General features: G+C 32.8%; 1 protein-coding gene across 1 annotated transcript in view; it reads left to right on the top strand.

Annotated features, from left to right (window-relative positions):
- LOC101893308 (uncharacterized) overlaps positions 1-15,908 on the top strand; it is a 205,223-nt gene that overhangs the window by 43,525 nt on the left and 145,790 nt on the right. Inside the window, exon 2 of the mRNA XM_059131706.1 lies at positions 11,723-11,950. Coding sequence (XP_058987689.1) covers positions 11,867-11,950 — 84 coding nt within the window. The 5' untranslated portion in view covers positions 11,723-11,866. The remainder of the gene's footprint in view (positions 1-11,722; positions 11,951-15,908) is intronic.

The raw sequence follows: 15,908 nt of genomic DNA, 5'->3' as shown, positions 1-15,908 counted from the left end.
GTTTTTTTCCTGCAAAACCGCAATCATTTTGTTATATGTTGTTATTGTATTACACAAAATTTTTAAACCAATTGATATTTTTTTAACTAAGAAATCATCAATCTTTCTATCATTAAGCAAGTTGATTATAATATCACTGTTTTTAGTTAAAACTTTAATGGGTGAAATTTTATTATTTTGGCCGCTTTGGGGCTGTTCACTGTCCATGTCAGTTATTGAATTGTCATCATCATTGTCTAAGAGTTGTAAGGGAGTCCACCGGTTTCGTCTGGTCCCAGTTTTAGGAATTTTAGATGAAGACATGCCGACTTCATCATCCAAGCAATGAGACAGATTTCGTTTTGGAATTTTTTTTTTATTAACGAGTAAGCAACTTCTAGAGAGCGATAGTTAGTTTGCACGTCTGACAATTGCGAAAGCCTAAGCAAGACTGACAAAGACATAATACCCTTACCACTATGTGGTGTAGGGTATAAATATTTTCTTTATGCAAAAAATTTGTAAGAACATGAAATTAATTTTAATAAAATGGTATAGTAAGTGATTTCGGCCCGCCGAACTTTGAATGCTCTCCACCATTTGGATCAAATTAAAAAAAAATTAAAATCCATTAAAAATTTGGTTAAAATCTAAAAAATATTAAATATAGCAGTTATATTGGGATCTATACGAATGTGTGATTGGCATAGGCAAGTTTTGTCATAGGCCATTAAAATATATTCAAATAAAAAACTTGAAACAATTCCGGTGACCTGCATGGATAATTTTCTGTCATAAGCTGTAGTACCCATTAGGAACATTAAATACGAATTTTGAAAGTACTCCGGTGAATAATGTGGCTAAAATTATCAAAATACCTAATATGTGGAGGTACCGTTATATGAGGGATAACTGAAGACGTGAGCCTGCATACCTTTATGTAATTACGAACTCTTAATACGAAATTTGAAACAACTCCGTTGAATAATATTCCTAATAGCATCAAAATACCGAATATCGGGGGTACCGTTATATGGGGGCTATATGATATCGTGGACCGATAGAGCTCATCTTGGAACTTGCCGGCAGGCTTTAGCAGAATTTTAGCTTCCTATCTTAATTCACTTTGCCTCTAGATCTCTGCTTCTTCAATAAATATACCCATGCCAATACTTTCTCTTCAGTACACCACATAGTGGTAAGGGTGTTATGTCTGTGTGCATTTGTCTGTAACATGGAGAAGGAAGCGAGATAGGACCATAGTAAATTACATCAAATTTGCTGAAAATCATTTCGGATTTACCTATAGCTCCCTGTTATATGTTTTATCCGATTTGGTGTTTAAGCCCCTCACATTCATAATATAGACTCCACAAGCATATATATATTTGGTACCAGATATTAGCCCACAAATTCATCTGCCGATTTGTATCAAGATCGGTTCAGATTTGGATATAGCTCCCACATATATCTTTATCCAATATATGGTTTATTGTGCTAATATCAGCCCAAAGGGACTGAATGTTGACAGTTCCGACTGAATTGATCCAATAAAAAAGTACTTTAAATTTGGTGAAAATAGGTTCAGATTTCCCACATCGGTTCCCATATATATGTTTCATTCGATTTTGGGGTTCTAAGTCCGTCACATGTTTATTATGTACTCTATAACAATGATCTTTAGTACTTTACCAGATATAAGATAATGGTCAGAAATTAATGTTTAGAGACTCCCATATGTATCTTTATCCGATTTCAGGTTTTTAGTACACCAAATTGCTAGTATCAGCTCAAGTGGACTGAATTTTGTCACTTCCAACGGAATTCAGCCTAAAAGCAAGCGATTCACATATTGGTGAAAATCGGTTCAGATATAGCTATAGCTCCCATATATATGTTTCATTAGATTTGATGTCAAAGTCCCTCACATGCGTAAACTACACTCCTCAACAATGGTATTTGATACCGGGCATCAGATACTATTGCTCACCATATATGTAATATCAGCCCAAGTTAAATAGATTTTTTCATATTCAACCGAATTTTACCATTCGGTGAAACTCGGTCCGGTATATCTATTGCTCCAATAAATATTATTTAATATAATGCTTATCGAAGTCATATCATGCAATATACAGCAATTTTATTTCGATCATTCCCAATATTAATTTTTTATGTTACGGGAGCTCTACTAAATACGAATAGTGGTGTAGGGTATCATATAGTCGACTCCACCCGACTTTTAATCTTTCATTACTGTTAATAAAATAATATATAAACCAGCATCGATCTCTCTATAATTTGACAAAATTTAATTTTAGGCCAAATTCCGTCGCACGTTGCAAACTTCCTTGAAATTCGACATACAAAGCGAGTTTGGTGCGTCATATACAGGAAGTCGGACGAAAAAAATATGGGAGCTATGTGCACAGATTTCAATATTATTTAGCAAACTCATTTTTGTACACGATTCCGTTACTCATTCCAAATTTCATTGGAATCGAACATACATATCATATTTGGTCAATCAAATTCACGAAATCGGCCGAAAATATATATAGGAGCTATATCCAAACCTCAACTGATTTCAATATAATTTGGTACAATGAGTTTTGTACAAAATTCTGTCACACATTCGAAATTTGTACTTCCGCTTCTGATTATCCAGTTCCAAGTTGAATTAAAAAAAAATATATAGCCTATGTCACTTTCAGGCGATGCTCTAATAGATCAGGAAATTTAAAGAAAGTCTGTTCAGCGTTTTTTTTTTTTAAATTACAAACATATAAACAAACAATCAATCAAACGTACAAACATTTTCGTCTTTTATAGATATAGATTATCTGAACAGTGTTGGCATGTTTGTTCGGGATACCATAGTATTTTGTTATTGCAAAATAGTTAGGCTTAATCCCATTACTGTTGTTTTTATAAAAACAATGCTTTTTTATTAGTGGAGAACGATTGTAATGTTTACTTGTGGGTAAGGCCGGGAATACTTAGGTTTCAGAAAAAATCACAAATCCTCATCAGTTCCCTTGCTTTTTGTCTGGGATATTCTCCCCATGAGTTATTTCAAAATAACTTCTATGACTTACCCCCTGGTAAACATTACCATAGTTATCCACTAATAAAGTAACTTTGTTTTTATAAAAACCACAATCATGGGATTAAGCCTAATTATTTTGCAACAACAAGATATAATTTGATATTTAAATCGACGAATCGACTAGTATCCTTTTGTCGGTTTCGGTAGAAAGCCGACATTTTAAAACTTTGCTGACATTCTTTAGAAAAAGAAAAATAACACATAAAACTTAGCAAAGTAAAACATTTAAAAAAGCTGGAAGTTCGGCCAGATCGAACTTTGAGTACCCTCCACCACAAATTTGACAATTTTCCAAAAAATAATCATCCGTTAAAAATTCTGTTGAAATCTTTACAATACCGAATGTAGCCGTTACATTAGTATCTACACGACGACGTGGACCTGCATAGGCAACTTTAAAAAATTCAAATGCGAAACTTGAAAAAAAAAATTAGGTGAATAATGTAGCTAAAATTATCAAAATACCGAATATTGAGAGGTACTATTATATTGGGGCTATACCATAACGTGGACCTGCGCAGACAATTTTCTGCCATAGGCTATAGTATTCATTACGAACGTCAAATACCAAATTTGAAATAATACCGGTGAATAATGTCGCTAAAATCATCAAAACACCAAATATCGGGAGGTACCGTTTTATAGGGGCTATACGAAGGCGTGGACCTTTACAGACAATTTTCTGTCATATGCTGTAGTATCTATTACGAGCTTCAAATACCAAATTTGAAACAATACTGGTGAATAATGTCGCTAAAATCATCAAAATACCGAATATCGTAAGGTACCGTTATATGAGGGCTATACGAAGACGTGGACCTGCACGGACAATTTTCTATCATAGGCTGTAGTATCTATTACGAACTTGAAATACCAAATTTTAAACATTTCCACAGAATAATTCGCTTAAATCACCAAAGAGAGGTACAATTGTATGGGGGCTATACCAAAAGTTGAACCATTGTCAATGTCAAAAATCCTGCCGACGTAATATATATTTGTGTAAAATTTTATCAACCTACTCAACCAACCTAGAGTGATTTCCACAGACGGACGGACATCGCTAAATCGATATTAAGTTTTATGCTGATCAAGAATATATATATATATATACTTTGTGGGGTATAAATTGTTGGGTCCATACTATCGTGGGTTGTAACAAGGGATATGACATTAACAGAACAAAATGTCCTTTTGCTGGGCTGCGAAAATTCAAAAATATGTTAAAATTTAATATTGGTTGCACTGCATTTGAGAGAAAAATAGTGAGGAACGTGAAGCCAAATTCTCTTGGGAATAAACCCCCAAATGATGGTTTGGAAATTAGTTTAAATAAAAAATTGATGTCTTTCGCATTATGTCTATTATTTCTTCCCATATGACAAAAATTCATGCATAGTGAATCTATATATATAAATGTAAGTTGTGTTAGTTACTACGCTTATAACTTAAGAACCGCTGGATTAATTTTAACGATTCACACAAATTCGGAGTTGTCTACTCTCCGAAAAGGATAATATCCAAAAAAATCGCGTAAAAATGTGATATATTAACATTTTCATTTTGACTTTTCAAATGTACAATAGTAATGTTTTATTTTGCATGATTTTTTTTCCATTTTGACTTACTTTTTTCTAATGTACATTTGTAGTGTTTTTTTATATTTTATTTTTGAATTCGAATATTTATACCAATTTATTTAATTGACTTGATTTCTTGAGAACTGAAATTGATGGCGGGTTACATGGAAGTGTAGTAGCGAATTATGTGGTGGCGAAACGGAATAGATGATATCGAAATAATTTAACGCGGTCACACCAAAGTTAAAAGATAATTACTTTTTCTAAATCGCTGAAAAATCATGAAAAAGAGATCTCATTGCAAAAATCAAAAAAAAAACATTTTCAATGGAATCGAATTTTAAAGTAATAGTACATTCTATTGACAAACTTTGTAAGGAAGGATCTTAAAACATTTGCTGTAAAAAATCAGCGAAAAAGTTGAAGACTTTTTCAATTTGTTATTCTTTTTTTTGTCAATTTTTTTTTGTGAACAAAATAAAGAATAATTTTTCACTAAAAAAATTGAATAAGTGCGAAATAGGATGTTAACTGACATCTACCTTTCAACTCCAGGGCCTACATCGTGGGTTAGCTGGAAGATGCGAACACGTTTAAACAAACAAAAATGACCGAAAAAGCTTAATGGGGCTCATTTCAAAGCGTGACAATGATCCGTCCAATGAGAGCTCAAAATGCAAAATTCTTTGGGAGAATAATAAGTAATATACCAATATTGAAATAAAAGGTGCAAAATAGTAGAGCGAATGGGACTTTTAGTAAGAAAAGGTTTTATATCCTTCCAGAAATTCTTCCCAAACATTCAAAATACCTAAAATCACCTTTACAGGTCTTTATATCGATCATAACTCATGGATAAGGGAACAACCCGATTTCATATTTATATAACCATCTATGATTTAAGTTATTTTTGGGGTCTTGGCCGGCCACTTTTTTCATTTTTTGGCCCTTATTTGACATTTTTGTTTCTAAGGGGGTAGATAACCTCTTCGCATAAAATTTGAAATTTTCAGAGTAGGGCCCATATTGGTATTGACCACATTCATCAATTGATTTGGCTAAAAAATTTTATTTATGCCACCCTGGGGTAGGGAACCATCATACAGATAATTGCCACATAGGAATTTATTTAAGTAAAGTCCCCACATTGGAGTATCCCCAAGTCCACTTTCACATCTAATGTGTGGTCAGAAAAGAAAATTTTGTATTCTATTGAATTTTTAACCCCCAAGAGAATATTGGTTGGGAACGTAGATTTGGGATGTGCATCCATATGAAATAAATTGTGGAAACATGAACAAATTACAAATATAAGAAAGTAGCACGGGACCGAATATTTGTTTAATCATCATTGAATTATCCTATGATGAAAATATGGACTTTAAGGGGTCTCCAACTTACAATTTAAATGGCAAATGAAATTAATTCCCATCTTATCATTCTGCCTCATATATGAGGTGGATAAAACTATTTTTACTTTTTTAAATCACGCGAAATGCTATGACATGCTATATTGTTCTGCTATATTTTTGATTTGGCCTCTATTTGTCATCTTGGATTATAAGGGGTAGAAGAAAGTTTTCAATGTAGGTCGATGTTTCGGAGTAGTGCCCATATAAAGAAGGTACCTCCTAATTTAACCACATTTCAAAGAATTTGGCTAATAATGCGTATTAGGGGGGTGAAAATCTTACACTAAAATTTCAACATATCTACAAATTTTAGATTTTTTATCCATGTTATAATACCCTCTCAAGTCCACCTTTTGGCGGACAAACAGACTGACATGGTTAGGGGGACTTATGAGGACTCTAATGCACAATCTAAGTTGCTAATGGGTTTAAAAAAGTAATTAACTTTGGCTATTCTTAAATCATTCAGCCCTCAATTATGTAGTATACAAAATACAGCAAATTCCAAATTACTGCTCATTTGACTGGAAGATTTTGCTACGATTTTTACCATATTAAAAATTAATTTGATCCCTTATATGGCGATAAGATTGATATATACTTTTTAATAGATTTGTATAGCACATCCACACAGTTGAAGCCCACGGTTTAAATATTGAAGCCCACTGTTTAAAAATGGGTACAGGTATTTTAAAACACTTTAAATCGACCTGTACGTATATCAGTCATATCTGTGAATAATTATGCTTGGGAATATATGCATAATAGACAAAAACTACGGGCCAGCAACGCGGACCGGGCCAGCTAGTATTCTATAAAAGACAAAATATTGAGAGTTAAGTAAATATTGAAATTATTGTTTCTGTTTTGGAATAATTATAGGGAGCCTTATACGAAATTTCAGGATATTACCTTTAGGTAGTTCTTCTGGAGGTTGATTCCTACTCATACATTCGATGTATAGCCTTTGCAAGAATTGGGTCTGAGATTTAAAGGCGATTATAGATAGTTCCGTGTAAAATTTTTATTGGGGTATTAGGAAATATTTGTAATATTGAGCATAAGTTAACATACGTTTACAAAACACAAAATTATAATATTTTTTACTTAACAAAATCGAGAAAACCCGAAGAATTGTTTAATCATCGAAAAATAAAACCCTTTCTGAAAATATAGTTATAAGTTATTTCTTTGTTAAAGTTTCGTCCAAATTTTATGTTTACTCAAAATACCACCAAAATATTTCTTCAAAAACAAATGCTTCTTTGAAAATAGAAATTCTGCAAATACCACAAATTTATAAAACGTACTTTTATTTATTTCCCGCCCGTTTGAAAAGAAAACCACTTTTAGTTAAAATAGCCTTAAACCATTGCGCACAAACAAAAACACCTACACACACATTGAAGCTCTTCGATAAATGTTCTTGTCATTCAGCAAAAACAAAAACCTATTTGTCTTTCTGTCACTTGTGTAGTTGACTTCGGGCAAATTTAGTTACTCGTCTCAGTTGTGCGGAATGTGCAGCAACAGCGGAAGGAGCAACGCCAGCAGTTTAGCTATTGTTATGGCATTTATGGAACAGTATCGAATAACTGCATATGGATGCACACAACAAAAAAAAATTGCATAAAGTGTATACTGCTTGTTGTTGTTGCTGTTATTATATTTAGATTGTTGGTTATAACATTGAATACAACATCGCAACAACAGCTTCAGTTAAAGAGAAATTCAGATGCTTGCATCTACCACAAGATATTTTCAATGTTATTTAGTATTTTAAAAATATCCTGAAGGGGAGTACAAGTTGTTGGTGAAAATTTTACGATAATTGTCACTGCCAGGATTTAAAGGGAAGAAGTTAAACAGTATTAAAAGTATAAGGGTCGATTATTTAAATACATATATTTTGGCTTCTGTTATGATTATTCAAACTGTTGGCCCTCTATGAAGTAGATTCCGTATAGGACCTAAATTAATATGATATAAAAATCACGACGTACCAGGTTTGGACTACAACCCCTTTTGATTTTATATGCATTCAAAATTTTACATACGAACATTTGTTTATAAAAAAATTATTACAAATTCAAATATTTAAAAAACGTAATTAATCGTAATCGCTCGGTCTACCAACGCGTGTACATGCCAGGAACAGCTAACCGAGAAAAACAGGAACATGTCAAACTACGTCCGCACACACGAAGGGGTTTTCCTTCGGATATATTAATTTCTTGGCAAATGCCAAGCGTGGAGGAAACTGTAATCTTTTGAAGATTACATTGTAATTAGAGAATTCGAGGTAGCAACATACTTCCACGTAATAATCGTATCCTCAATTACATTGTTGTGTAGTTTCTTACTGTTAGCTGAATACCATTGCAAAGGCGTTATGGGTCAATGCTTCTTAATAAAATCATACCCCAATCTGAACCGATTTCAATATAATATGACTAAATTTACCGCCCGTTTGAAAAGAAAACCACTTTTAGTTAAAATAGCCTTAAACCATTGCGCACAAACAAAAACACCTACACACACATTGAAGCTCTTCGATAAATGTTCTTGTCATTCAGCAAAAACAAAAACCTATTTGTCTTTCTGTCACTTGTGTAGTTGACTTCGGGCAAATTTAGTTACTCGTCTCAGTTGTGCGGAATGTGCAGCAACAGCGGAAGGAGCAACGCCAGCAGTTTAGCTATTGTTATGGCATTTATGGAACAGTATCGAATAACTGCATATGGATGCACACAACAAAAATACTGCTTGTTGTTGTTGCTGTTATTATATTTAGATTGTTGGTTATAACATTGAATACAACATCGCAACAACAGCTTCAGTTAAAGAGAAATTCAGATGCTTGCATCTACCACAAGATATTTTCAATGTTATTTAGTATTTTAAAAATATCCTGAAGGGGAGTACAAGTTGTTGGTGAAAATTTTACGATAATTGTCACTGCCAGGATTTAAAGGGAAGAAGTTAAACAGTATTAAAAGTATAAGGGTCGATTATTTAAATACATATATTTTGGCTTCTGTTATGATTATTCAAACTGTTGGCCCTCTATGAAGTAGATTCCGTATAGGACCTAAATTAATATGATATAAAAATCACGACGTACCAGGTTTGGACTACAACCCCTTTTGATTTTATATGCATTCAAAATTTTACATACGAACATTTGTTTATAAAAAAATTATTACAAATTCAAATATTTAAAAAACGTAATTAATCGTAATCGCTCGGTCTACCAACGCGTGTACATGCCAGGAAGAGCTAACCGAGAAAAACAGGAACATGTCAAACTACATCCGCACACACGAAGGGGTTTTCCTTCGGATATATTAATTTCTTGGCAAATGCCAAGCGTGGAGGAAACTGTAATCTTTTGAAGATTACATTGTAATTAGAGAATTCGAGGTAGCAACATACTTCCACGTAATAATCGTATCCTCAATTACATTGTTGTGTAGTTTCTTACTGTTAGCTGAATACCATTGCAAAGGCGTTATGGGTCAATGCTTCTTAATAAAATCATACCCCAATCTGAACCGATTTCAATATAATATGACTAAATTTACTTTTACGCCAAATTCCGTCACACCTTTCGTATTTCACTGAAATTGGACGTACCTTGTTTGATGTGCATCAAATGGTGCATCAAATATGTGAAATCTGCCGAAAATATATATGGGAGCTGTATCCAAATCTGAACCGATTTGAATATGATTTGACAAATTTATTTTTGTACCAAATTTTAGTCATTCATGCCGAATTTCATTGGAATCGAACATAAACATCGTATTCGGTGTATCAAATAAACGAAATCGGTAGAAAATATAAATGGGAGCTATATCCAAATCTGAACCGATTTCTAAATAATTTGACAAATTTATTTTCTGATCAAGTTTCGTCTTTCTGTTCGAATTGCAATATGTAAAATCGGCTGAAAATATATATGGCAGCTATAGCCAAATCTGAACCTATTTCAATATAATTTGTCATATTTTTTATACGAATTCCATCACACATTCCAAATTGAAGTGTGGTGTACACATCCTATTTAATCCATCAACTATATGAAATCTGCAGAAAATTTTTATGGGAGCTATATCCAAATCTGATCCGATTTCAATATATTTAGGCAAATTTATTTTTGTTCCAACTTCCGTTACGCCAGTAGACCAATAGATATGTGCATATAAAATCTAAATGTTTGGAATGTATCTCTGATTCTGATGCTATAACTCCAGTTTCAAGTGGGATTTCGAAAATTTATATAGCCTATGTTATTTCGACCTTTTGTCGAGGAGGTACCGGATGGAATGTACAGATATTGTCCATCTCCGAACTCGATCAAAATTCGATAATAATATTACGATGTACCAACTTTGGAACAAATAGGATACTCCCTTCGAGAGTTATCGTGCGCACCAGCCAGTTAGACAGACAGACGGTCGGACGGACACCTCTAGATGACCTGATATATACACTCTCTAGCCATATGGCTGATGGTATAAAAAAACATATACACATATTTATCTTACACAAAGTGGAACGAGTAGTCGTATACATTACATGTAATAACAGACTGAGGGTGTTTGTTAGCAAACATAACATTTTAACTTGATTTTTTCCTTATTGGCTTTAACTATCTGGCTTTTAAACCTCACAAGTAAAATGCTATCACTCAATTGATATTTAGGCCTAAGTTTATCTGTATTTGTCATTTCGTCATTATTTTCCACCTGCCACCTACTACGCATGTTCCACCTGCCAATATGCATTTCACAATCTGTATACCGAATTTCTTACAAGTTACTGAAAATTGTGTTAATTTTTTTGACTGGTATTGTTGACAATAGTATACGAACTATCCCTGGAAATTTTCAGACATACATGTCGGAACATGACCTATATAAGGTCGGCCAGTAAATCCATCTGACAAATAAGTTTGTTGTCAAAAATATGGTTGTGATTTGAAATTCAAGGAGAGTCAAATCGCAATGGTGTAAAAATTACTACGTTTATTGCCAAATTGTTGTCAACAGTAGTCTTCTTGACAGACTTTATATTATTTTCTGATCTTTGAAATTATGAATTCCTAAGGTGAGAATACATAGAACGATTTTTTTTTTCTAGCAAAATCCATTGGCTGGCTTTTTGGTAAATTAAGCTTTAGGTTGATTTAATTTAATATCAACCCATAATTTTAAATATGTCGATCTAAAGCCTTTCATATTTTAAGAAAAAAGCCAGCCGTCGGCATCTTCCAGGAGAAAATCTTCTTATGTTTTCTTCCCTTAATCATGAAATCAACAACTTGTTAATTAAAAACAATAATATAACTAATTTATTGGCCACAAACGTCTATCTTGCTTCAGTAATTGCTCTTCAATTCTCTTGAAAAATCCTAATTAAATACTTTTGGGAATGTTTTCGACTAGCTGAAAAAAAAAGTTTAAGAAAATCAAGTAGCTTTGTTTTTTCATTTCATTCTTGAATTTAATTTGAAATAAATAAAAAATACATATTTCAATAGAATTGAATAATTTATTAACGTAAATATCAATTGTGTTTTAAATACATTTAATTCATTGGGTTTTAAATATATTTTGTCTGCCCTCTTTTTGTTGCAGTTTGCCGAGATCATTTATCTTACTTAACTATTGTCTGGCGTCTATCCGCATAATAACCTTTATAGCTGTAATTGAAGGAGATTCCCATCTAAATCGAATCAAATATTCAGCACGTCATCATCATCATTACCAACAACAAGAACAATGCTGACCACACATCATTTACCACATCTGCACCATCGCGGCAGTACGGCAGTTGAATTGGATAAAATCACAAATTTAAATACGGTAAGTGAATGTTAAATTATATTTGTATATCTCTGTATACTATTGATGACACAATCAATGATGGTGACGGCAATTGGTGGTCGTCGCAGATAAAGAACCATGGGGAGAAGTTTTCCGCAGGAAACAAGATTTTTCAATTTGACAAAAAAACAGACTGCTACGAAAACGAAGAGAAAAATCAATCATGGTCACGTAATAAATGTTTAACGTGACACAAGAACTTCCATTTCGGAAGATGAATAACAAACCAATGACATGATAAAGGCATTTTGAGAGGGCTATGTACATATTTTTTTATCAATAATCTTTTCAATCTTTGCTTCGTTTTTCTGCTTTTGAATAATTGGAATATTCTTAAATTGTGAAGAAAATTGTGACAACAAGAATTGGGGAAATTAAAGATTTTTGGTAAACATATACATACATATATAATTTTATTGCTTTGGTATTTTTAGCTGCTCTTTATGGTCATTGTGTTTTCCTATTGAAATACTATTACTTAGAAAAACTCATTAATTTTATTTTACTTTTCGTAATCCTACAAATGATGGAAGAAAAACGAAAAGAAAATCAACAAACGTCGTTGATTTCCAGTGGAAAATTTATTTTATTTGCTTTTAATTTAGTTCCTTAATGAAGAGCATCCGGAATCAAAAGCAAACAGCAATGCCATAAAACCGCAAAGAAACGTTTGTTTTAAATTAAAAGAAAAATCTATACTGATTTTATGTACATACACAAAAATGATATCATTAAACCATATGGATTTACCAAGCCATACGAAAATATGGGTCCGTATTCAGAAAATTTTGGAGAGATTTTTTTTTATTTTAAACAAAAGCAAGTTCCCACTACTTTGTCAGCTAGAAGTCCAACATGAAATGTTAGATTCGCTCCAACAGTTCGAGTTTGGCCTTTTTGACCTTTCACTTTGACAAGATTTTTTAATCAAAACTTCTAACAATATCAACTCAATCCCTTTACCCAATACCAAATTAAGTAATATTTTGTAGGCATATCCCAAAAATCTATTCTCTTCATCCTAGATATCAAGAGAGATCCGAAGTAGGTACCATTTAGTACTTTTCGAATAATTATAGAACGCATTTGCAAAACAACCACCTGATCCCAACACTGGATCCCAACAGAGACCTGGGGCTGAAAATATGAAATGAAAAATATTTCCTTTATAAAATTGTTCATATGGCATTTCTTTCCTTTATAAAAATTTTCATTTCACATTTTCATAGAACAAGGCCAGGGCAGAACAAGAATCCAGCCCCTGGGCCTCAATTCTTTTTCTATGAAAATGTGAAATAAAAACTTTTATAAAGGAAAGAAATGTCAAATGAAAAATTTTATAAAAGAAATATTTTTGATTTTCGTAGAACAAGAATCCAGTCCCAGAATATTGAATTTCGCGATTATTATATATATATTCATTCAATACCAAATTTAGTAACATCACGCAATTTTCGTATAAATTCCGTACACATTTACAAAACAATCTCCGTATCTCAATTCGAGATACCAACAGATATCTCAAAATCAAATATAAGGATTTCACTGAATACCAAATTTAGTACCATTTAGTACTTTTCGTACAAATAAAGGGTGCATTTCCAAACCATTGCCAACCATCAAACAAAGATACCATCAGTAATCTTATTATCAAATTTCAGAATTGTATTTCTATCCATTCGATCAAGGACGAATTTAGTACCAATCGATACTTTTCGAACAATAATAGTACACATTTCCAAAATCACCTTTCTATCAGCTCTATTCCTTCACCCAATAAATTTTCGTACAACTATAAAATTGTTTTCAAAAACTGCCTCCAAATACCAACAGCGACCTCAAAATCAAATTTGAGGATTTCAGCCCTTTCATCTCACCCAATACGGAATGTAGTACCGCTTAGTACATTTCGTAAATTATTCTACACATTTCCAAAATCACCTCCATATCTCAACTCTAGATTACAACGAAGACCGCAATACAAATTGAGGAATCCAGCCCTATTCTTTACACCCAATACCAAATTTAGTACCATTTAGTGCTTTTCGTACAAATATAGGACGAATTTCCAAACCACCGCCAAATATCAAACAAAGATATCATCAGTGATCATAATATCAAATTTGAGAATTTTATTTCTACCCTTTCACGCAAAAACGAATTTAGTACCAATCGATATTTTTAGAACAATTATAGAACATCTTTCAAACACCATCTAAATATCTCAATTCCAGATACTAACAGAGACCTCAATATCCAATTTGAAGATTCCAGTCTTATCCCTTCACCCAATACCAAATAGTGTACTTTTCGTACAAATATGGTACGCATATCCAAAACAGCCTTACCTCAACGATAGCCACCAACAGTGGCATTCATATTAAATTTCAGCTCCACCTCTACTCCTACACCCAACACCAGTACTTAATACTTTCCGTACATCTATACCTAATTTTAGGATTTCAGCTTTATTCCTTTACCCAATACCAAATTTAGTACTATTCATACAATATAGTTCATCCTTCCAAAACCACCTTCATATTTTAACCACAGACACCAACAGTGACATCTATCTCCAATTTTAGGATTTCAGATCTTATTCTTTTATCCAATATTTCCAAAATGTAGTATTATTTAGTACTTTTCGTACATGTATAGTTTAAATTTCCGAAATCCCTCCATATCTCAATTCAAGATACCAACAGAGACTTCAATATCAAATTTTAAAATTTCATCACTTCACGCAATACCAAATTTTGAACATCATAGTACTTTTTCTACAAATATTGGATACATTTCCAAGCAACCGCCAAATCTCAAATTTCAGAATATATCAAATTTCAGAGTTTTATCTCTATTCCATCACCCAATACCAAATATAGTACAATTCAATACTTTTCGAACAATTTTAGAACACATTTCCAAAACCACCACAACCACATTTCCATATATTCTCAAATCCACACATCAACAGAGACCTCAACATCAAATTTGAGGAATTTAGCTTTATCAATTCTTCCAATACCAAATTTAGTACCATTTAGTACTTTTCGTACAAATGTCGAAGGCATTTCCTAAGCACCGCTAAGTCTCAAACAAAGAGTAATCTTAATTTCAAATTTCAGTATTTTTTTCTATCAAACAAATATAACAAATATAGTACAATTTATTACTTTTCACACAATTATAGTACTTCCAACACTTTCAATGCCAAATTTCAGATTTCATGCACATATAGTACTATTAATTACTTTTCGTGCACTTGTTGTACACATTTCCAAAGCCACCTCTTTATCGCAAACCTACCACCAACAGGTTCCGCAATACAAATTTGGGTTATCACCCAATACCAAATTTAGTACCACTTGATACTTTTCCTACAAACACTGGATACATTTTAAAACAACCATCACATCTTAAACACAGCGCCACCAGCAATCTAACTATTAAATTTTAGAATTTTATTGCTATCCCTTCACCCAATACCAAATTAGGTTCCACCTCCATATCTTAACCACGAACACCAACAGTGACATGCAATCCCAAAAAAGACACCAATACTGATCCAAATTTAGTACCATTTAGCACTTTCCTTACAATCATAGAATACATTTCCAAAATTACCATCATAGGTCAGGGCTACACATGAACACCGACCCTAACACCAAAATTCAGTTATAAAGCACTATCTGTTCACCCCAAATACCTAATTGTACAAAATATAGTACTACTTAGTAATTTTCGTTCAATTGTAGTACACATTTTCAAAACCAACTCTTTATCACGAACGTACCTCTAAAATGGACCCCAATACAGAACTTCAAAATTCCAGCTTCATCCAACGTTTCGTAACCCCCTCAGTTTCATAAACCTTTTGGTACATCAATTCTGCACTGGCCTCGACTCTCAGAACTTTGGCTTTTTCCGTTTGTCCAGT

Source organism: Musca domestica, unplaced genomic scaffold (assembly GCF_030504385.1).
Source record: "Musca domestica strain aabys unplaced genomic scaffold, Musca_domestica.polishedcontigs.V.1.1 11, whole genome shotgun sequence".
Classification (NCBI taxonomy): Eukaryota; Metazoa; Arthropoda; class Insecta; order Diptera; family Muscidae; genus Musca; species Musca domestica.
Note: the sequence above shows the minus strand (reverse complement) of the source record. Positions and strands in the feature narration are given on the sequence as shown.